The sequence below is a fragment of the Talpa europaea genome (genome assembly GCF_964194135.1).
Source record: "Talpa europaea genome assembly, chromosome: 2".
In the NCBI taxonomy this organism is placed as follows: Eukaryota; Metazoa; Chordata; class Mammalia; order Eulipotyphla; family Talpidae; genus Talpa; species Talpa europaea.
This window is the reverse complement of record NC_140068.1, coordinates 93876194-93898975: the sequence shown is the minus strand read 5'-3', so window position 1 is coordinate 93898975 and position 22782 is coordinate 93876194. Positions and strand designations below refer to the sequence as shown.

Below are 22782 nucleotides of genomic sequence, written 5' to 3'. Positions count from 1 at the left end.
AGAAACAGCAGTGTTGATGTTCTGGTTCTGAGAGGGAAAATATATAGAGAGATGTATACATTCCCTGGCAGAACAAATGCGGGAGACTGACACAGGGGCTGCACAGAGTTCAGAAGGCTGATAGACACTGCTTGATTTTGAATTCTGTTGCTGTCAGCTACCAAAGAATGCAGTGTAGGCCAGAATATAAATCTCCACAGGAAGAAGTTTGGTTAGGCACGGTGAAATGACAGTTTGCTTCATCTTGTTCCAAGAGTATCAGAACAGATACACACAAGGAGGAGCAGTGTGGGTCACTGGCGATGAGCAGTAACCTGTGAAAGATTGTGCACGGGCACTTCTGCAAATGTTCTGCCAACCTAGGCACAGGGGAAGAGAAAGGAGGCATCCTATTAAAATACACTCCCATCTCTAACTCACCCAAGATCCCAGGCTTCCTGTGCCAGGACTTGCAAGGCCAAAATGCAGTTTAGAGTTACGTGTCATTCCAGGTCATCTGGGAGCTGGTTCATTGGGGTCATCTCAGAAGACCCGGGTGTGCCCAAAAGAGCGGCATGTCTACCCGGAAGGGTACGCTTTGATGATCTTCACATCGTCCACGGGGCGGTCCTGGGAGTTTGTTTCCACCATCCCTACTCGATTCACCATTCCTATACCCTGGCACACACGACCAAAAATGGTGTGTTTGCCATCAAGCCACTGGGTGGGAGCGAGGGTCACAAAGAACTGGCTGCCATTGGTGTCTGGTCCCGCATTGGCCATTGCAAGAATTCCAGCTCCTGGAAGGAAAAAGAAGAGAGGAAAGAGTATGAGCAACCTCCACAGTTCCATTCCACAGCTGCCAGGCTTTGTTCTGGCTCAAATAATCAACAGACAACCTTCGCCTCAGGGCAGGCTCTCTGCCCTGACATAGAGGTCACGGCTGCACTGCCTTGTGGACCTCACCTGTCCCTAGCCTCTATCCAAGATGAGTCATGAGAATGGATGGGCCATGTCCCAGATTCCCCTCAAGACCCCGGCAAAGTCTCCTGCTTTTTTGGAGAAGCTTTTGCTTTCCTATAGTTTGTATCATCTACATTCAACAAGCATGTTAGGACACTCAGACCAGCACTCTACATCACTCAGGACTCACTTAAGAGGTGTCTCTTTCTCTAATCCACCAGGGTCCTTTGTGGCGCCGCAGCTGGACAGAGACATGGCACCAGGCCACGGTGTGAGGCATTCGCTTTGAATCCTAGCCAAAGAACAAGCTTATCAAATCGACTCCCCTCTTCCCACTTAGTCCAGCCAGATTATGGACTTACCTGTGAATTTCAAGTCTGGATGAAGTTCATCTTCAAACTGTTTGCCATAGATAGATGCACCACCTCGACCTGCCAGATTAGAAGACAAAAAACCAACCAGTCATCCCACGTTCTACCTCACAGCAACGATGGCCCAGGGTCAAAGGATTTTTTGAAGTACAGAAGAGGAAAAGAGTGAGCATGCCAAGATCCTTGTCAGGTAGGCTGCAACTCCACAGCCTAGTAGCAGAATCAAGCACTGCTGCAAAATCTAGCACATTCAAATCATGGGTTTCATTCAGGTAGGAAGTTTCTTTTCAAAATAACTTTTTTGCCCTGCTTATTAAAATAATAGAAGTTCACTGTCAAAAATGTAGAAAAAGCACAATACCATCAAAAGAACATTAAAGTTTCCTGCAATCTAACCAGTCACACCTTGATGTAAGGGTTTTCTTAATTTTTAATAGTTTTGTGAGTATTTTAGATAGAAATGCCCCAAACCCTGCCTGCACCACAGACCCAGCTTATCAGTCAGCCATCTCCCCTGATGAGCTGAGACTCTCCACTGAGTCCTGACCAACCCAGAACTCCAGGGAACTACGTTTTTTTGTTACAGATAGTCATTTTTAATGGATCAGAGATGGCATCAAAAATTAAATCTAGGGCCTTCCTGCTGGCGCAGGGGTTAAAAAGTCTCAGTGCTATCAAGCTGTCACCAGCCACTGTGCCATGAGTTTGATCAGATCCTAGCTAGGGAGCAACCCACATGGCGCAGCAGACCTTTCCTGTCTCGCCCACAGCTCTCCTCAGCAGTGTATTTCAGTAGATCTGCCTGTTCTGCTCCCCACTCTGTCTTTGGTGAATACTCTTACCCCCCACACCTCTGGGCTACACCCCAGATCTTGTATGCATAAATAAGTAAAATAAATTTTAAAAAAAATGATTATGTATTCGCTGTCCTTAACCTAGGTGAAGGAAAATAAAATTCATTTAAGTCATTTAAGTGGTAATGTGGCAAGAAGGAATAAAATTACAGTAGGCAGAGTTCACTGCAGAGGTAGTTCATCATAAAGAAATTATGAAAAAACACAGGATGGAACTAACTGGCTAGCAACCACGTGTCATTTACATTTTGTCCACAATAGTGTGGCACTGTACTGGGTACCCAGGTTTCATTCTTAAAAGCAAAACAGTATGTTAATATGGCTTTCCAATAGGAAAAAATGTCCTAACAGGAGGCAACTTGCCTAATCAGTTATTTCGTCAATCATGTGCCTTGCTGAACTACTTACTTTGTTTCTTCAAGTTGACCAGACCAGACAGCCTGGAAAAAAGCAAACCACCCAGATGGAGCTCACTTCCTATTACAGCCTGCCGTGAAAGTAGCATGGCTAAAGTACAATGTCTACCCCCTGGGGCCCAGCTAAGTGTTTCCCTGGTAAACATCCTTTGTTAATTTACTTTTCCGGATGCTCCGCTACAGGGAGTATGTCATGGCCTCCAGTTTGGTTTGGAAGAAAACACTGTTTTCATGCAAAGAACGGGGATGAATCCTAACAGATGAGGGGAAACCTCCCACCTGGTCCAGGCTACCAATGCTTCTGGAAAATCACTGTACTATCAAACTATATAAGATTTCATTCTAAAATTTCAACTTGGTAGTCTACTTCCAAACAGCAATTATGCAACCAGTACATTCCCTCTGATTATATGTCAAAGTTCCTGCCTAAGGCTGGAAGGGTGGGGATGATTAGTGGAAATTCTAGGGCTAAAGATGAGGGAGGAGAGAGGGGGCTGTGGGGGTAAACTGAGTCAAGCCCCACGTTCAGGGCTTGAGTGAACAAACTGAGGATGAAGTTTAGTACTGGGTTGTCTATCCACAGGCCGGGTCTTGCCAGCGTGATCCCAGCAAGCTGAGAACAGCTAGAATGAAACCTCTAGATCCCCGCCCTAGGGGAACAGAAATCCATCACACTAACAGCACCACAAACAAGAAGAGGATTACAGGCCAGGCCAGTCAAGAGTCACAGATGAAGTCTGTGGCTCCAAGCAATCAGAAAGAGATGAGAAAGAAGAACATGGAGCCCCCTTTTTATTCACCAGGCATATCAGACTAACTACAACTAATTTGGGCCTCTTCAGCACCATTTATGTATAATTCGTCATCTTTTCATAACCTAGTTCAATTCAGGGTTTGCAGCAAAATGTCAGAAGGAAAATTAATTACAATCAAAACATTCCTGTTGGGCAGGAGGAACAGGGAGAGATGGGGGTGGGGGTGGTGGGGATGGGACAGGGAAAGATTAAAGAGTTCTCTGGCGTAGAGCAGGTTACACAGATGTCAACTATCAGTTATAAAACTGACAAGTGGGAAACTTCTTAGTCAAAAACTTACACCAGTACAGATACAATGGAAATAGATAGGTACAAGCCTGTTTTCTAAACTCTATTCTTAAAGTTCTGTTACTTTTCTGTCCTCTATCTTAAACGTTTATTCAATGCATTTTTTTTAAAGATTTATTTTTATTTATTTATACAAGCACTGGGTACAGTCAGAAGCGCGGGAGGGTGAAAGAATTCACCAGAGCCAGAGTGGGGAGCAGAGCAGGCAGAAGGGCCGAAGTACACTGCTGAGGGGAGCAGCGGGCGGCAGGAGAGGTCTGCGCGCCATGTGGGACCCTCCTTTGGTGGCCGGGGAGCAGCCAGGGATCGAACCGGTGCTGCAGAGTCTGCGGGCAGCTTCGCAACCCAGCGCTCAACCGCTGCACCACCGGGGAGTCCCCTTATTCAATGCATTTAACATTCCAAACATACAAAGAATAGCATGACAAATAACTGCACCTCCCCAAGAAATAAAAGTACGATAAATCAAGTCCAAGACCCACGCACACACACTCACACGTCACCCTTCCTCACCCGCTAGAGCTCACAACTGCTCTGAAGAATCACATTTTCCTTCCAGGCAACCACTATTCTGACCAGGAGCCTCTCATCTCCAAGCATTTCCTTTCTTTTTCTTTCTTTTTTGTTTTTACCATATACGTATGTATCCCTTAAAAAATGTGTTGTTGTTTTACATATATTTAAGTTTATATAAATACTATTATATTCTAGGTATTTGACAATTAGTTTTCCCCCCACATTTGTGATATTCAACAATTTTGTTCCAGGAGCTCTCTGTAGTATTCATCCCACTTCGCACTGTTATCACCAAACCTATCTGTGTCATATTGATGGCTTTCCAATGTTTTTTTTTTTTTTTTAGGAGCTTTCCAATGTTTTTTTTTTTTTTTTAAATTATTATTATTATAAGTTAGGCTGTAATAACCAATCTTATACTGTCTCTCAAACACAAGTGCAGGAGTTTCATGGACTAACCTCACTGGGGGTGGGGGTGGGAATGGGGGTGTATGCAGGTCACAGTTTACAAGCATCTTACCACTACAAGGTTTTCCTAACTACATGCCAGATGTGACCTCAAGGCACATCCCACCTTGTTCTCCTTCTTATTCTCACTGCTCTAAGTCCATTAGTCACACTTCTAACACCTGTCAGTCTGAGAGCAGCACAATCTCTTATGCCCTTTTAATCTTCATTCCCTGAAGTTTTGTATAATATCATGTTTACTGGCTATTTAGCTTTCTTCCACTCTGAATGGCCACTTTTCTAAGTGGCTAGATTCATATTTTCTGAATACTAATCCTTTGTCAGCTAATGCTTTGCAAGTAAATATCTTCTTCTAGTCAATGTTCTTCACTCTTAATCCAGTTGAAATTCCTTAGTCTTTCTCTTTATTATGTGCTGTTTCTTTTTTTTTTTTTAAGATTTATTTATTTATGCATACAAGGACTGGGGCACAGGCCAGATGTGTGGGGAGTGAGAGGATTCACCAGAGACAGAGTGGGGAACAGAACAGGCAGACTGACCAAAGTACACCGCTGAGGGGAGCAGCAGGCGAGTCAGGAGAGGTCTGCTGCGCCATGTGGGTTGCTCCCTGGCTGGCTGGGGATCAAACTTGTGCTGCAGAGGTGGTGAATTGCTTCATAGTGCGGTGCTTAACCCCTTGCACCACCAGGGCGGACCTATGAGCAGTTTCTTTAAAAATAAAAATCTCTCCTTATCCCTAAGACTCCTCTGACATCAATCAAAGCTTCTGCTTACCAAGAGAGCCTCTAGCAGATGCTGCAGGTCAGCTAGCCCCGACCATTTCCAGTCCTATTGTCCATGGCCTGTTTCAACCTCAGAGACAAGGGAGGGAGGTACTAACTTGTGTCTATTGCAGCTAAGTATGGCTAAACGACCCAGTTAGGACTTAATAATATAAACAAAGCTCCTGGGAGAGCTACAGCCTTCCTGATAAAAAGGGACAAATAGACTCCTTTGTCTTTCACGCATAGCTTTCTCTATATTTCTTTTCTGAAAGCAAAGGTGATATCAGAAGAAGTCTGAGACTAAAGGTCATGACACCAAAAATGGTAGAGCAAGTTTGGTCTCTGACGACCCCACTGGGCAGCCACCCAATGCCTACCACTGCTCACTTCCAGACACGAGGAAAGCACAAGTTCTCTTTGTTTAAGCCACCGTGGTTGTTTTCTGTTACTTGCAGCCAAAAGCACTGATCGGCTGATATAATCACTTTGTGAGCAACAGAGTAGAATGGGGGAAGCGGCTAAGGGAGCTGCTAGATTACCAGGCAAATGTCAGATACCACATTTAATCTGGGCAACAATGACAGTTCTCCAAGCAGTTCTGTAGTTTTTTATGTGGAGTCCTCTCTTTCTCACTTACCTATGAAAGACCTGAATTGCAATTCTAATTCCACTACCTACTAGCTGGGTAACCTCAAGTAAGATACTTAGCCTCTCTGAGCCTCAGTTTCCTTGTCTGTCAAATAAGAACAGCAGTAGTACCTATGTCTCATGGGATCATTATGACAGCTAAATGAGATAATGCATGGAAGGCATGCAGTGTATTATTACATGACGCAAACATACAGCATTGGGATGACGAGCCTTTAAAGTAACCCAAGCATTTTCTGTGAAAGGCAACACTAACTGGTGATTAATAATCTACCTTGGAGCCACTCTGCTTGGGCTTATTCCAGTTCCTCTGTCCTCAAACCTCTAGTGTTCCCTCACCACCCATGCTCTTTGTGGTTAATGCTTGCTTCACTGAGAGAAAAGCAAAAAGACATGCTTTCACCAGCAAGCCCACCTCTCGACCCATTTACCTTCCTCCCTGCATCATCAATACACTGTATGGGTTGTTCATCTGACTCCCTCACTGCCATGCACCTAATCCCATTTACCTTTTTTTTTTTTTTTTTTCAATCTGTCCCATTGAGTGACAGCTGCCACTGGCACAGTCCCAGGGCAAGGACGCACTCAAGGGTTTTCTCTTAGCACCAGCTACCAAATCCTAGCCCCACTGCCTGGGGGAGGACCTGTGAAAGTGCTAGTCCACTCACATGTGAACAACCTTGCAATTATAATTTCCCCCTCTCCTGTATCAATTTTTCTTGCTAGAGGATCATTCTTAGCATAAAGCATGTTCACATTTCCTATCTAATACCAAAACAAAAACTGTCTCCAAGTATCCCACTATTTCTCTGCATCCCTCGACAGAAAAACTCTAAAGTTGTTGATACTTAGTACCCACTTCCTCTCCTGCCTCAAATGCTCTAGTGAAGACCCACTCCCCCGCCGGCGCCAAAACTATCCATCAAGGCCATCAGTCACTGCCATGTCACTAAGTCCAAATGTCAATCCTCAGGTCTAACCTTGCTCGATTTATGAGCAGCGTGTGACAGCTCACGTCATTTTCTGGGACTACCGTCTCCCTTTGGTTTCCATGACTACATTTTCCTGGTGTTAGTCCCACCTTACTGGCAGCTCTCCCTCTTCTCTCTCAGGTGTTAGACCACAGATCCTGGAGACTTCCCCTTCAACGCCTGCTCCCTTGACCCTTTATCTTTCACAGGTGTTATCTCTGGATCATTGAAGTCTGTCTTGGTGTCTGCTTCCCAGAGGACCAGAACCAACACAACCGCTATCACCCTGGTCCAAAATACAGTAAGCTCTAATTTTGTTTTTTGTTTAAGATTTATTTTTATTTATTCATGCACACAAGATCTGGGATGTAGGCCAAAGGTGCAGGGGATGAGAGGACTCACCAGAGTGGGGAGCAGTGGGCGAGACAGGAGAGGTCTGCTGCACCATGTGGGTCAGCTCCCTGGCTGGGGATCAAACTCATGCCTCAGTGGCTGACGATAGCTTGATAGGGCTGAGACTTTAATCCCTGCGCCACCAGGGAGGCCCCAAACTCTTAACTTTGATAAGGTAAGTTCCAACTGGTCTCCTTGCTTTCAATTTGCCTCTGCCTTTCCATGACAGTCTAATCTCCAAGTGGAAGCCTGGGGGGGTTGTGTGTGTGTCCTACAGTAAGTCTCATCATGGCACGCCTCTGCTCAAAATCCTCTGGTGACATTTCATGTCACTTAGGACAAAATCCAAAGTCTTTACCTTGACTTAATAAGACTCTCCGTCATGTGATGCTCTGCTACCTTCAGTCATCTCCAGCCACAGTCCCCCTCATTCACCTGTTCCAGCCACAATGGACTCTGCTATTTCCGTGCCAAGCACACTCAGGTCTAAGGTCTCTGCTGTTGTCTCTGAAGTGTCCTCCCCACCGACAGTCTTGTGACTCACTTTATTCAGAGCTCTGCTGAAATGCCACCTCATCCGAGAAAACTTCCCTAATCACACTATGCAAAAAAGCACCTCCCTCACTTTCAGCATGGGTGAGTTTGTCCCCTGTGGACATCAGGCAGTGTGTGGAGACATTCTGGTTGTCACAAGTGAGGGTTCTACCACTAACTAATGCAGCTAAACATCCTGCAATGCACAGGGTAGCCCCTCAACAAAGTTATGCAACCCAAAATGTCAATGGTGCCAAGGCTGAGAATCACTGATCTATCTCTTCACTATATTCATTGTCACACCATGTGTCACGGCCTGACAGCCTACTGTGTGCCCATGCACGTATCTGTTCACTGTCTGTCTCTCCCATTAGCATGGGGCTCTGCAAGGCATCCTTATTCACCACTTAGCAGAATGCCCAGACTATGCTAGGACCCAACAGTCATTTGTTAAATGAACTAACAGCCAAAGAAAATAACAAAGAAGCAACCATACTTTTTGAGCTTGTATTTTGTTTCAGCCTGTGCTAACCATTTCACAGACATCATTTGCTACCCACAACTGTTGCTCTGAGGTGCCCATAACGACACCCCAGCACAGATGAGGCTCAGTAAGGTTATGAAACTTGTCTACGTTCAGTTTTTGTGTGAATCCAAGATTCAACCCAAGGCAACAGGGCTCCAAAACCCTGCTGTTCACCACCACACCCCATTACCTTCCTTTATAACAGGGCTGGATTAAACTGCCTCATGTATTTTTCTTATTTCATACTCAAGCACCCCAAATGGTCCCTGAATGAAGCTAGTTTGAATCTGAACTCCTGTGTGTGAGTGTCCATGAACGGGCCCTCTCTCATGCTCCATGCTTCCTCCTGCCACTCTGCGCAATCTACCTTGACTGCTCCTTTACTATCCCCTCTATAGGCAGCTTGGGGCCTTAGAAATCACACCTTAGGCATCTGTCCTGGTGCAGAGAGGTGGCCAAGTTATGTTACCGAGCCAGTCAATTGTTTGAGAATGTAACACCTAGGGTGGCGGGCTCTTCCCCACACTCACAAACCTCTGTTACTCATGTTTTTGCTGTTCCAAAACACCCTTCCCTTTAGCAGCCAAGGGTTAAACAAGAAGTCCCACTGCAAAATATGCGTCCTTCCCATTCTAATCTCTCTTTGTCTCTCAGTAGGAATTATTCCAACCAACATCACATACATAATTCACAGCACAACACCACACATTTGCATACTTATATTATTATTCTCTTTTTTTTTTTCTGATTGTTTCATATAATGAGTATCTCATGTTCCTGGCAGGGCAGGGACCTCTACAAGGAAAAGGAATATGCCTGGGCTTCTAATGAGTAAGTAGTCCTTATAGGCCTTAGAATAGCACAGGATACCCAGCAGACTCTTAGCAAATATTCATCAAATGAATAAAATTACCAATGAGCTTGCTGTTTAACATGCTAAATTTCAGGTGTTCCTGGGGCTACCAAGAAGAGAGATGAAATCAGAGTGAGGGTGATGCCAGCATAATCAGCATGTAATTAATCACCGCAATCTCAACAGTTGGCGGACACTGTGAGGCTAAGTGCAGAGAGGGAAGAGCTGAAGGAAGGGCTCGACAGGGAGCCATGTCTCATAGAGGAGAGGAAAGAAATTAGCCGAAACAGATTAAAAGACATCCAGAAGGCTAAAGAAAGAGTCAGCAAAGATTTATTATAATAAGGGAAATATAAAAGAAGAAAAATGGTTTAACATGAAGCAGGAAGTCAATGAGCATTTTAATTGAGAACATGAAGATGTATCCGAGTAACTGGAAAAAAACTGTGCCAGATGAAGGACAGTGGGAGGTGGACATCTCCCTCACAGTACAGCAACTTGCTGCAGAGCCCAGGAGGTGACACACTGCCACCTGAAACGTTAAGCAAAAAGTGTTACCTAATCAGGGAGCATTTCACAATTGTGACCCAGGAGAACCTAACTCCTGGTTACCTTCTCCACAGACTCAACAGCAGACTCACTTCAATCATTGACCACACTTGAGGGTGGATACGATTTAGAAATCTTGAGTGATTCAATTTTATTAAAATTATATCATAGAAAGAAGAAGGAAGAGGAAGAAGACAAGTAAAAAGTACAAAGCATTCACAGTACACTCTCAGATAAAGAAAGTGGAGTGAAGCAGGAGTATATTACCTGCCTAACACTTGAGGAAGCAAACATAAAAAGATTCAAATTTAAAAGCCAAAAATCCACCAGCATCAACCAAATAAGAAAACAAAACAATCTTCTTCCCAAAATTCTGAAGAGAGTCAGTCAAGGAAAAGACTGCTATCCCTAAATGTAGTAATCAGGAAATGAGCTCCCCTTACAGAATTCTCACAAATATCCCCCAATTTTAGGAAGCCAACGCAAGGAGTGAGCAGCCCTGACAAAGTTAAGGAGCCCTGGAGGGCAGAGCCAGTGCTCAGGGGTGGCAGAGCAGGTTACCAGCATTGGCCACCCTGGGAGGGTGAGGCAGGGGGCAGGGTCATGAGGAGGTTCAGGACATATGACCCCAAAACATGCACCTAGGGCACACTGAACATTTCAAGGTGAAGGAATTTGAGAAATGGCCAGTGTAGAAGGGATTAAATGACCTTCCCTGAAGCAGGTCTTAAGGCCCTCTGTGAGAGGTGCCCTCACTGTACCTGGAGGCAAGAAACATCCTAATCTCCAAGAAAGAGAGTAGCAGGAATAAAACTTGCTGTTTCCTCAGTTTACTACACTTAGCTCATATCCCTTTTGTCTTAACATCTTTTCCTACAACTTTCCACTCTTCATCAAACTTAGCATGAAAGCAGGTTTAGATTTCTGTGTTATGTAAAACTTATACTAAATAAATTTGTACACTTTCTCCTAAATCTGTCTTCTGTTACAGAGACCCTATGGAGCATGAAAATTGGTCTAAAAGCACATTTTTCTTTCCCTCCAGCCACATTCACAGAACTACCGACAGCCCAGGATGGGGATGGAGAGACACCACTGGCAGGTGGAGGGGCACAGGCTTTAATGAAGTCTGAAAGAAAAAACACAGGCTAGCTCTCCCACAGAGGCTCACTCAGCGCGAGCTGAGTTTGTGTCCTCTCCTCTATCCTAATTAGGCTAGAATAAAATGGACAGAAAACATCACAGCATATGAGTGTGAAAGACAACTAACCCCACACGGGGAGAGAGTGACAGAGAATCCACTTACACTGCCTCTGAGTGAATAAAAGGTAAGGACAACATAGGTCTGAATGATGAAATTAAGCATGGATAAAATGGAAAGAAATGGCATGGAAATTAGGTAAACATACCACAACAAATAGAAACAGAGAAAGAAAGGAAGGGTAGAAGAAAAAACCACCTCAGGAACTCAGTGTGGGAGAAAACAGAATCCCACAAAGGGCTTCACCATGGCTGTCTCAAGCTCCAGATGATCCAAACAGAACTAAGAATCCAATAAAACAGGAGCTCAAAGACAAGCTAATAAATCAACAGAGCAAAATGAAAAGATTTCAGAAATAAGGAAAAAGATTGAGAGTCTACACAGTGCTAATAAATAAGTGAAGGTGTAAAAAGGCAGACTAGACATGACTAAAAATTAAATAAGGCACAGAATAAAGGTCTGTGATTATTCCAGTCTATGCAGGAAAAAAAATGGAAAAACAACTCACACACTCAAAATAAATGTGCTAGATATGGAAGGCAAAGGTGATAAAACAAAGAATAACTAGTTTCCTGAAATAGAAAATCCAGTAAGAATAGCAGAAAAAATATTCAGAAATACAAATAAAATTTTCCCGGAGATGAAGAAAGGAATAAAACTGGCTTTGGTATTTTCCAAAGTCATGCACAGAACCGGAAGGCAGGGGGAGGGAAGGGAAAAGGTGGAGTGGGCACCTCGGTGTATGGTGGAAGATTACGGGTAACTTGGTGATGGAAGAACGAGGGTGACCACACCTGAGGGGAAAAATTCTTTATTGTGAAAAAAATGAACAAGGATGTAAAATAATGGTAGTTCAATGAAAAGTATATTAAAAACAAACAAACAAAATAACCCAGAAGGCAATGGATGGAGCAGAACTGTGAATGAGTGTGACTAGAATCACACATATCTAGCCATGGTATTTTTCAAAAATAAAGACAGCAGGCAGAAATTCTCAAACTTGAATGAGTTAAAAAATGTAACACTCTCCAGTCCTTGTGATTAAAAACCAATGGACAAGAAATTCTGCCTTCTAGCAGCACTTGTGAACAGAAAAGTCTGGACGTGAGCACTGAGCTCACCAACATGTTGAACCTATACAGTATCTGAAGGAATCCTGGGCATAGACTGGAAAATGTTGTACACTCTCACAAGGGAAAAAATAAAACAAACAACAAAACTGGGAGTGGCAGGGAGGGCAGACAGGCATGGATAGAAATGTAAGTACTAATTGCTTTACCTTTCATAGCAGGAAGTCAATTTTTTGTTAACTACATGAAATCAAGTATAAAACTTTCTGGGTCTCCCTGGTGGTGTGGGGGTTAAAGACGCAGTGCTATCAAGCTGTAGCCAGCCACTGCCTCGAGTTTGATCCTTGGCCAGGGAGCTACCCCACATGGTGCAGCAGACCTCTCCTGTCTTGCCCACTGTTCCCCCTCAGCAGAGTATTTCAGTACATACGCCTGTTCTGCTCCCCACTCTGTCTCTGATGAATCCTTTTACCACCCTATACCTCTGGCCTACACCCCAGTTCTTGTATGCATAAAACAGCCTATCCTTTTGAATTATTTCCATTTAGCTAGCTACCAATCTGTCCAAGCTTTTAACTAGGTATCTGAGAAGAAAGATGTCTAGTGTAATGGACACCATTTCTGAAAGGTGGGATACTGGGGAAAAAGGCTGGTTAGGAATCTTTAGAAGGTATGCTTATAAGTGACTGAGATTTTTCTTTTTCTACTTATATATTCTGTGTTTTGAAATATGTCAATAGATATTGAAATGGAATGGCTCTGGTCATAAAGGATAAATAAAGAATAACTGAGGGCCTCCCCTGTGGCGCAGCAATTGAGCGCTGGGTTGCGAAGCTGCCCGCGGCCTCTGTGGCGCCGGTTCGATCCCCGGCTGCTCCCGGCCACTGGAGGAGGGTCCCACATGGCGCGCAGACCTCTCCTGCCGCCCGCTGCTCCCCTCAGCAGTGCACTTCGGTCCTTCTGCCTGCTCTGCTCCCCGCTCTGGCTCTGGTGAATTCTCTCACCCTCCCGCGCTTCTGACTGTACCCAGTGCTTGTATAAATAAATAAATCTTAAAAAAAAAGAAAGAATAAAATAAAAAACAAAACAAAAAAAACAAACAAAAAAAAGAATAATTGAGAATGGCAAAGAACAAAAAAACTGGAAAAAAAAACCACCACAGAGAAAACCAAGCTTATTTAAAGGCAAAAGAGTGGGAGTAGGAGTTATAGAGAGAAAATGCAGCCTGAGATATAAGGACCCTTGAAATCAACTTCATTTCATAAACCCCATCTAAATAATGACAACTCCCAAATTTATACCTCCATCCCAAACCTTTCTTAATGCCATCCTCAAGTTCAACTACTTATTCAACCTCTCTACTTGAAGGTCTGACAAGTATTTTGCATATAACATGTCCAAAACCAAAAGCAAATTCTTGATCTACCCCCGCCAATCCTGTTCCTCACCCTTCCCCATTTCACTAAATTCAAGTCAAAAACCTTGACTATCCTCTCATACCCCAATTCCCCACTTCAACCTCATCAAATCCCAATGGTTCTGTTTTCTTTATTTTTTCTTAAAGATTTATTTTATTTATTCATGCACCTAAGATCTGGGGTGTAGACCAGAGGTATAGGGGGAGAGGATTCATCAGAGACAGAGTGGGGAGCAGAACAGGCGGAGCTACTGAGATACATTGCAGGAGGGAGTAGAGGGTGAGACAGGAGAGGCCTGCTGTGCCATGTACGTCAGCTCCCTAGCCAGGGATAGAACTCATGGCCAGCAGTGGCTGGTAATTGCTTGATAGTGCTGTGTCTCCAATACCCTGTGCCACCAGGGAGGCCCCAATGGTTCTATTTTCATCAAAACATAATGTAAGTGAAAGCAAAACAAAAATGGATCCAGTCACTTTGCACCACTTTCTGTACCATTAGCCTAGTCTAACTATAACTATGTCTAGACTGGGTGACAATAGTCTTCTAACTGGTTCCCACGTCCCACTCTGACTCCTACATCTGTTCTCCAAACAGCAGCCAGAGTGATCTTTTTAAAGCAAAGGTCAGTTCATGTCATTCCTTTGCTCAAAACCTGGATGGTTCCCATCTTATTCAGAATAAAACCCAAAGTCTCTACCATGCCCTATAATGTCCTACAAATCACTTCTGCAGGCTGCTGCTGTAGGACCTCTGGGCTTGTTCTTCCTCCACCCAAAATGCAACTCTACCAGTCACAAAGTGTATTCCCTCACTCCATTCAGATCTCTGTTCCAATAACATCTCTTCTCAGAGAGAACTTCTCTGACCTTTCTAAAATCACATCTCTACATCTTTTTCCTGCTTTAATGAGAACAGAGTTTTTTCTTTGTTCACTACTATATACCTAAAGCTTAAAAAAGCATCTGACTAAAAAAAGTGCTTTGCTGGGAAACACAGATGGCCACACACACACACACACACACAAGCAAGACACATATTGAACTCCATACAGAGAAATAAATTCAAAATTGATTAAATATTTGGATATAAGAACTGCAACCAAAGTACTTAAAAGAAAATACAGGGGACACACTATAGGTCATCAACCACAAAGATATATTTGGGAATACAACCCCAGCAGCAAAGGAAACAAGCATAAAAATAAACAAGTGGGACAATATCAAACTTAAAAGCTTTTGTATCTCAAAAGAAACCATCACAGAAACAAAAAGGCAACCTAAAGAATGGGGAAAAAATATTTGCATACCATACATCTGACAATAGGTTAGTCTCCAAAATTTACAAAGTACTTACACAACCCAACAACAAAAGACCAAATGACTCTATTAAAAAATGGGCAAACAGGTCTCCCTGGTGGTTCAGGGGTTAAAGACAGCACTATTAAGCTACCGCTGCCACTGCAGCACAAGCTTGATTCCTGGGCAGGGAGCTGACTCACATGGCGCAGCGGACCTCTCCTGTCTCCACCACTGCTCCCCTCAGAGTGTATTTCAGTGGATGTGCCTGTTCTGCGCCCCACTCTTTCTGGTGAATCCTCTCACCTCCCTGCACCTCTGGCTTACATCCCAGTTCTTGTTTGCATAAATAAATAACCCAAAAAAATGGGCAAAGGATCTCAATAGACGCTTCTCTAAAGAAGACATTCAGATGGCCTATAGACATGGAAAAAAGTTCAACATCGCTGATTATAAGAGAAATGCAAATTAAAAACCACACTGAGATACCACTTGACCCCTGTGAGAGAATGGCCCATATAAAAAAGAATGGAATTAACAAAGACTGGCATGGTTGCAGTGAAGAAGGAATTCTCATCCACTGCTGGTAGGAATGCAAGCTAGTACAGCCCCTGTGGAAAATGATACAGAGATTTCTCAAGAAAATAAAAATTCCGTTTGACCCAGAAATACCACTATTAGGTGTCTATCCAAATAACATGAAAATCTACTACAAAAAGATCTATCTACACCTGTGTACCCCACAGCACTGTTTACAATTGCCAAATCATGGGCCCAATTTAAGTGCCCTTTAACAGATGACTGGATAGAGAAACTATGGAGCAGGTACTCAGTGGAATATTACACAGCTTGAAGAGGGATGCGACAGTGCATATGGGACAAAATGGAACAGATCTTGAGGTGATTATGCTAAGTGAGATCAGTCAACAAGTGAAAGTTTTCAGATAGTCTCATCTGCAGAATATAAATACCCAAAAAACAATTACATGCAAACAATACAAGAAATAAAATCTGAACTTGGCAAAAAGAAGATAATGGTTACCAGAGGGAATAGGGGAAAGAGTGGAGGGCTGGGGAAAGGTGGCAAATGGGGTATGGATATGGTGATCTGGTGGAGGGAATAAAAACAAAAGTGCTCAATACTTGTTAAATGAATGAATCATAGAATCTTATTTTTCTCGGACCTCCCTGGTGTCACAAGGGGTTAAGTCTCAGCACTATGAAGCAATCCGCAGCCGCTGCAGCATGAGTAGATCTCTGGCCAGGGAGCTACCCACATGGCACAGCAGACCTCTCCTGTCTCGCCTGCTGCTCCCCTCAGCAGTGTATTTCGGTAGACCCACCTGTTCTGCTCCCCACTCTGTCTCCAGTGAATCCTTTCAGCCCCCCGCACCTCTGGCCTACACCCCAGCTTTTGTATGCATAAATAAATCTTAAAAAAATTTTATTTTTCTCAAAACATTGCAAATGATTTCTTTTTTTACTTCTGATAATTGGACTACTCTACTCAGGCAAATATTATTTTTCTTAGTAAGCAATACACAAAAGTTATGAGAAACTCTCTAAGGCCCGGAAGTCAAGATAACTGTAGTTTCTACTGATAGTCAATTTCTCATGTGTATGTTTGGGAGAGGTTAAGTTTTAAAAAGGGCAGGAACAGTCACCAGAATCCACTAACCCAAGTCCCTGGTATGCAAAGGAGCCCTCGGGCTGCCTTACACTGTTATGATAGAATGAAACTGCAGCAAGAAATGGGGACTTAACTGTACCTGTCCCTGTTGGGTCACCTCCCTGGATCATGAAGTCTTTGATGATTCTGTGGAATTTTGTGCCATTGTAGTAACCTCGACGCGCCAACTCAGCAAAGTTCTTACAGGTCTTTGGAGCATGTTTCCAGTACAACTCAAGCACAACGATCCCCATGCTATAGGGGGAGAAGACAGTAGAGCTCTGATCAAGAACCAGGTCACAGCAAAAAGGAGTATTATAGGACTGCTCAAGGTTATGTCATGAAATTGTGATAAACATAAGATTTCATCCTCAGAAAAGGAAAACAATGCAAATAATACACACAGATAGTTTCTTGAGTAAAACATGCAGGCATTTCTGGTACACCTTTAGCAAAATAATCATGAACAATTCAAAAATCTAATAAAATCTAATACATTATATATATATATATAAAATCACTGATCATCTTAAATCAATATAACCAAGCCAAAATTAGGAAAAATATCCCACTTAATTTGTAAATTTTTTCTCAAAGGACTTTATGTATATATGCATACATTTCTGGGTAGGAGTGGAAACCGGGAAGATTGAGGACAGGAAGCTTTTCAATTAATATTTCTAAACTTTTGTATTTCTGAACCAAGAAAATATATTACCTATTTGTAAACATTTTTAAAGGGGGAAAAAAGATTTTGTGTGTTTAGCAGGTGTAACAAAAGCAAAACCTGATTACTTCAAACCTTTGCACCTACCCCATATGGTGAGTGCTCCCCTCCCCCACCAAGTACTATTAAGAAAAAGTAAAAGCCTTAGTCAAGCAGTTTCCCCTCCACTCCAACACTGTTCTAGACTTGAAGTTCTAAGAATGTGAGAACTGAGTCAACTCTGGATAATATGAACACTGTGCCGAGCACAGGGTAAGTTCTCTATAAATGCCATGTGGCATGTACTAGAACATAGCTTTCTTTAAAAGCTTTCTACTGACATGTCATCCTTCATACTACTAACGTCCAATGTGGATTAACAATTACTCTGTGCAAGGCATGGGTCTAGGTGCTTTTCCCCTTATGGAGCTTATATTTGGTGAGTATTTTTTAAATATTGGAACTCACTTTTTGCACTGATGATTTGGAAGTACCTACACAATTCTGAAATTGTGTAGCATTGACTCGGCATATTACAGAAGAAAAATACAGATGGTATGATTATATGGTCCTGTTTTTGTTAAAAAAATAGAACATGAGTGGTTTATATGCACATAGAAAAATATCTGGAAGATCATTCAACAAACTATTGATAATATTTTCATGGGGAGAGGTGGTTTTACTTCTTATTCTATACTCTTTATTGCCTGGATTTATATTTTGATTCATATTGTGATTTTTAAAAAGTTAACAGGTGAGTTCAGAAATTACTTTCAAGTTGGGGCCTGAGGAAGTAACATTTTGCCACATTAAAAGGTGGAGAAAATGGTCAGGGAGCAAAAGCAGCATCTGAGAGAACTGTGCTCTGGTGGAAAGCCTGGACAAGAACAGAAAGAAGACAGACAGCAATGAAGGCTGGATCTTGGTTATTGACGAGGATGTCAGATGTAGCCGGAGGGTAGGCAGTGGTCAGATGAAAACAATTATCTGGAAAGTCAGACTAAGAAATTTTAATTTTATACTGTTGTAGCAGTAAAAAGTTACTTAAGGTTATCTGAAAAGATCACCCTGAACTTTTTCCAGGGGCAATGGAATGAATGACACCCAAGAACCTAGCCTGTAGGGCAGACACACCAGGCTCCATCCAAGTAAAGCTCCCCTACTCTTTAGATATAAGGGTTTGGCCAATTTAATTTGTTCATTTAATCGGTAAATTCTGGCATTTTCCCTGCTAAAACTGGAGAGGTGGAATAACACCTAAAATTTCTGAGTTGCTAAGAGCAATAAACTAAACGAGATGGCTAGACATCAGGGGCACTAGCTGGTTGGCGGTCAATCATATTGTTCTCACACCACTGATAGAGGAGAAAGTGTGCTTCTTCTTGTGTTCTCTCAATAATTTGTTTACACGTTTGTACTGCCTGTCTCGTCAAAATTTACGTGTACTGTAAACTCCAAAGACGAGGTTGTGTGTCCTGTATGTGAAACACGAGGTTGTGTGTCCTGTATGCATCTCCGTATACTCGCCTAGTAGATCCTACATCCCTGGCCTGGGGGCTCAACACACGCTCGAAGAATGAATGGAAGAAAGAACCCGCGTGGGGGGCAGAGGTAACGGGGAGGCGGACGCTCAAGCCTCCGAGGTCTCAGCGCGAGTCGGTGCGGAGCTGGGGCGCTAGCGGTGGCGGCCCCCACGCAGCCCGCCGCGGCCCCAACGGTCCGGCTCCACGGCTCTCCACGAGGACGCCCGCCTCCCGGGGAGCACGCCGGGAACCGGGTCCCGCGGCCAAGCCCGGGCCCCGCGTCGCCTCCGCAGCCCAGCTCCAGGGGCCAGACCCCCTCACCTGGTCTCCAAGTACACGTTGGGCGGCTGCCAGGAGTCGGGGGGGATGGCCGCCATAGCGAGGCCGGAGGAATCCTGCTCCAGCAAGCGCTACTTCCGGCGCGCTGGGCTGGGGACCCGCCACTGCGACGCACACTTCCGGTCCCCGCGTGTTAGCGCTTTGGGCGCCAGGAAGGGGGGTGGTGGGCGGACAGGGGCGCGCAAGAGTAAGGGTCCAAACTCCAAGGGCCCCAAGCAGGGGTGCAGGGGCAAAAACGAGCTGGCCGTAAGGGCGCGGAACTGCGCAAGATCCAACAGGGAGGCTCTCCCGGTGGAGGGTTCCCGCCCTGCTTCCCGGAGATCCGATTGGTTTGTTTAGGCGTGGAAGGCGGGAATTCCCCTTATGTTTACGCTCGGATTGGAGTTCTGTGCTAACGTTCAATTCGAAGGATTTCTGAGTCCCAGAATGGGACAGCAAAAGGACGGGTCAGGGAAAGAATGAAAGGGAATAGAAATGAGATGCCTGGAAGTACCTTCTGTACAGTGCTGTACGATTTACATTTACATAGCGCTTACATTTTATTTTCTACTCTACATAACTGCAGATATTATTCTTATTTTTCAGATGTAAACATTGAGACTCAGCAGTTAAATGAGTTATTATTTGTTCACAGCCATACAGCAAATTCGAGCCATCAGACATCACTGACAAAGAATTTGGGAAGAGAGGGAAGAGTGAGCTGGGAAGAAAATGAGGGATAAGAAAGGAAGGAGGCTGGGGAATGAAGATCTAAGGGATCAGGGATAGGGCAAGGCTTAGAGTGATAGGCTGAGATAGAAGGTGCTCCAGGTTTGTTAGAAGGGATTGCTCAGAGTGAAAGGAGAAGCAAAGCAAAGGTGCTGCAAGGAATTTTAGAGGACGTGTAACAGGGTGGTCCCCAGAAAGGGGGGAGGTTCCAGGGTCCTGCCCCACCCAAGGGAGGATGGAGCTGAGCAGGGAGAGAAGGTGCAGAAGGAACTGAGAAGGAAGGAAGCAGGATGGAGCCAGAAGGAGACCTGGAGGAGGTACATGGAGCAGAGAGACAAGTGAAGAAATTGCGCTTGCCTTTTGGTCCTGGACTGGTTGAAACAGGTGTGGGTGAGAGACCGTAGGGAGGTTACAATGGCGGGTTTTGTCTTGATTGTGATTTTAATCTTTTCCTCCCAGACTTGTCTGGTTGTTTCTGATCCTTTTCTGTGGGTCCCCACTGAAAGGTGCTTTAGACTTGTGGCAGGTTTTCAGGCATTGCTGTGCTCCTGTTTGGGTGGAAATTTACCTACAAGGGGATGGGTAACTTTGGGTGCTTGATTTAGAAACTATATTCTTTGCCTTTCCTGTGTTGTTTACTAATTGTATTAAAGTTCCTTTTCATTAAAGTCTCATATGTTTTGTGTTGATGTGGCGGATGGTAGAACCTATTTAGAGCAGGCAGGTTTGTGGGGTCTGGGGTGCCCCTCTCCCTGCCCTGTAACAGAAGGACAAGAAAGAAAGAGGGTAAATAAATTTATATTGTGAATGCATACCATTTAATGATAGCTAAGTAAATGCTTATGTGCTAAAATAAACACTTTATTGTGTGCTTTCATACCTATCTTTAAAACTTCACTAGGTAGATATTACTAATCCCTTTTCACGGGGTGGAAACTGAGCCTTGCAGAGATTAAGTAACATGCTCAAAGTACCATGCTGTGAGCCTGTGCTCCTAACCACAGTTAATCCCCACTAATTTCCTTAAGTGGGAGTGAGGGTATACAAGTTCGCAAAGATCAAGCTGGGAACTGAGCTCCCTATCAAATCCTAAACCAACCACTTTCCCAAGGCTGCCTGGGGAGGTATAGGAAAAGGTACAGGGCAGACAAGATATGAAAGAAGGAACTATGGAGGGAGGGCTGGAGATGGCTCCTTCACATGGGGAAGAGATGAGAAAGACTTAATATTATGTTTGTGAGATAGATCCATGCTCTTGTACGTAGTGCCATTCTTTCATTTTCAGTGCTGTATAGTATTCTGTTGCCTGAATATATTCTGTTGTTACTGGGCATTTGGGATGTGCCCAATTTGTGATGATTACACATAATGCTTCTATGAATATTCTTGGGGAACTTATGCATGAAGTTTTGGGGGTATATACCTGGATATAGAACTGTTGGATCAAAAGTTATGTTTATAATTTAGTAGTTAATGCCTGTTTCTCAAAGTGGCTGTAGCAATTTACACTCCTACCAGCAGTGTGTAAATTGATAATGCTCTGCTTCCTCACCAACACTTAGAACTGTCCTTTTCATTTTAGTAATTCTGGACCCTGTATAATGATATCTCCATAGTTATTCCTCTAATAACTAATGATTAATAAAGTTAAACATGTTTTCATGACTGAACCTGTCATTTATATACCCTCTTTTGTGATATAGTCTTTTTGTGTTCAAATCTGCCTATTTTTCTGGTTGACTGTCTTTCATATTTATGGAGTTCTTTGTACTGGACAAATTTTTGTTGTTTTCTGTCACTTTATAGGTTATCTTTTTGTTCTCTCAATCCTGTCTTTTGATGATCAGTTTTCTAATTTTAATGTAGTACAAAGTATCATTTTACTCTTCCAGAGCCTCAACTGACTAGTCACATTTCAAGTGCTCACTAGTCACTTTGCATGGTAATGGTACTGGAAAGAGCACTCTGGTTGATTTTCTCATATAGATCTATACTGCATATACAATCTATTTTACTGTGTGGTGTGAAGTACAAGTGAAGTTTCGTGTTTTTCCTATATGGATGTACACCCGACCAAGCACTGTTCATTGAAAACATTATCCTTTCCTCAGTCCCCTGTTGGGTCTCTGTAGCTGTATTTTTATTAGTCTGACCCCAGTACGATTTTGTTTGCTGATATCATATAGAAAGCAGTTAAGAGCTGGCACTAAAGACAGGGCTAGATAAGGAGCCTAGGTTCAAATCGTGAACCCACCGTGCTGTGTAATCTGAAGCAAGGTAACCTTTCCATAAACCTCAGCTCGGCTGGTATGAGGATGATTGTTGTGGGGTTGTTCACATCATGAGATTGTAGAAGAAATGTCCCACTATAAAGTGCTTATATATCTGTCACAGAGAACGCTCTCTATAAATACTGAGTGGGCCGTGTATAGATCTGAGTAATTTATTTGATCGTCTGCCTTTTAGACTTGCAGCTCTAGAGGTTAGGGTGTGTCCTCCAGTTACGTATCCCTCCCACTACCACCCTTGAATGTCCATCACACTGCCTGACACGTAGTAATGGACTCAATAAATGCTTGTTGAACGAGTCAGTTCAGCCACAAAATCTGTCAGTCAAGGGGCAGTAGAGACCCTGGCTAGGGCTGAGGACTGACGAAGCAGAGCAGACACCAGAGGGAGCAAGAGCCCATCTTCCTAGATCTCGCGAGAGCTTCCGCGAACGAGCGCGCGCGCGCCGCGACGTCAAGCGGTCTGTTTTTGGCGGAAGTGCAAGGCGGCAAGAAGGCGCTAAGCCCCTCGGGGGCTGGGCCTCGCTCGTGGCGTGGGAGTGGCTTCCGGGTTGCGCTCCCGGAAGTAGGAAGTTGGCTTGCCCTCCTCGCCCGGCG

General features: G+C 43.8%; 1 protein-coding gene across 1 annotated transcript; it reads right to left on the bottom strand.

Annotated features, from left to right (window-relative positions):
- Nucleotides 1-558: 558 nt before the first annotated feature.
- PPIL1 (peptidylprolyl isomerase like 1) lies at nt 559-19227 on the bottom strand (the record flags this gene model as incomplete). The annotated part of the gene is made up of 4 exons (XM_084229110.1): nt 559-779; nt 1305-1373; nt 16722-16876; nt 19172-19227. The coding sequence occupies 4 exons, from the start codon at nt 19225-19227 to the stop codon at nt 559-561; spliced, it is 501 nt and encodes a 166-aa protein (XP_084085236.1).
- Nucleotides 19228-22782: the final 3555 nt, after the last annotated feature.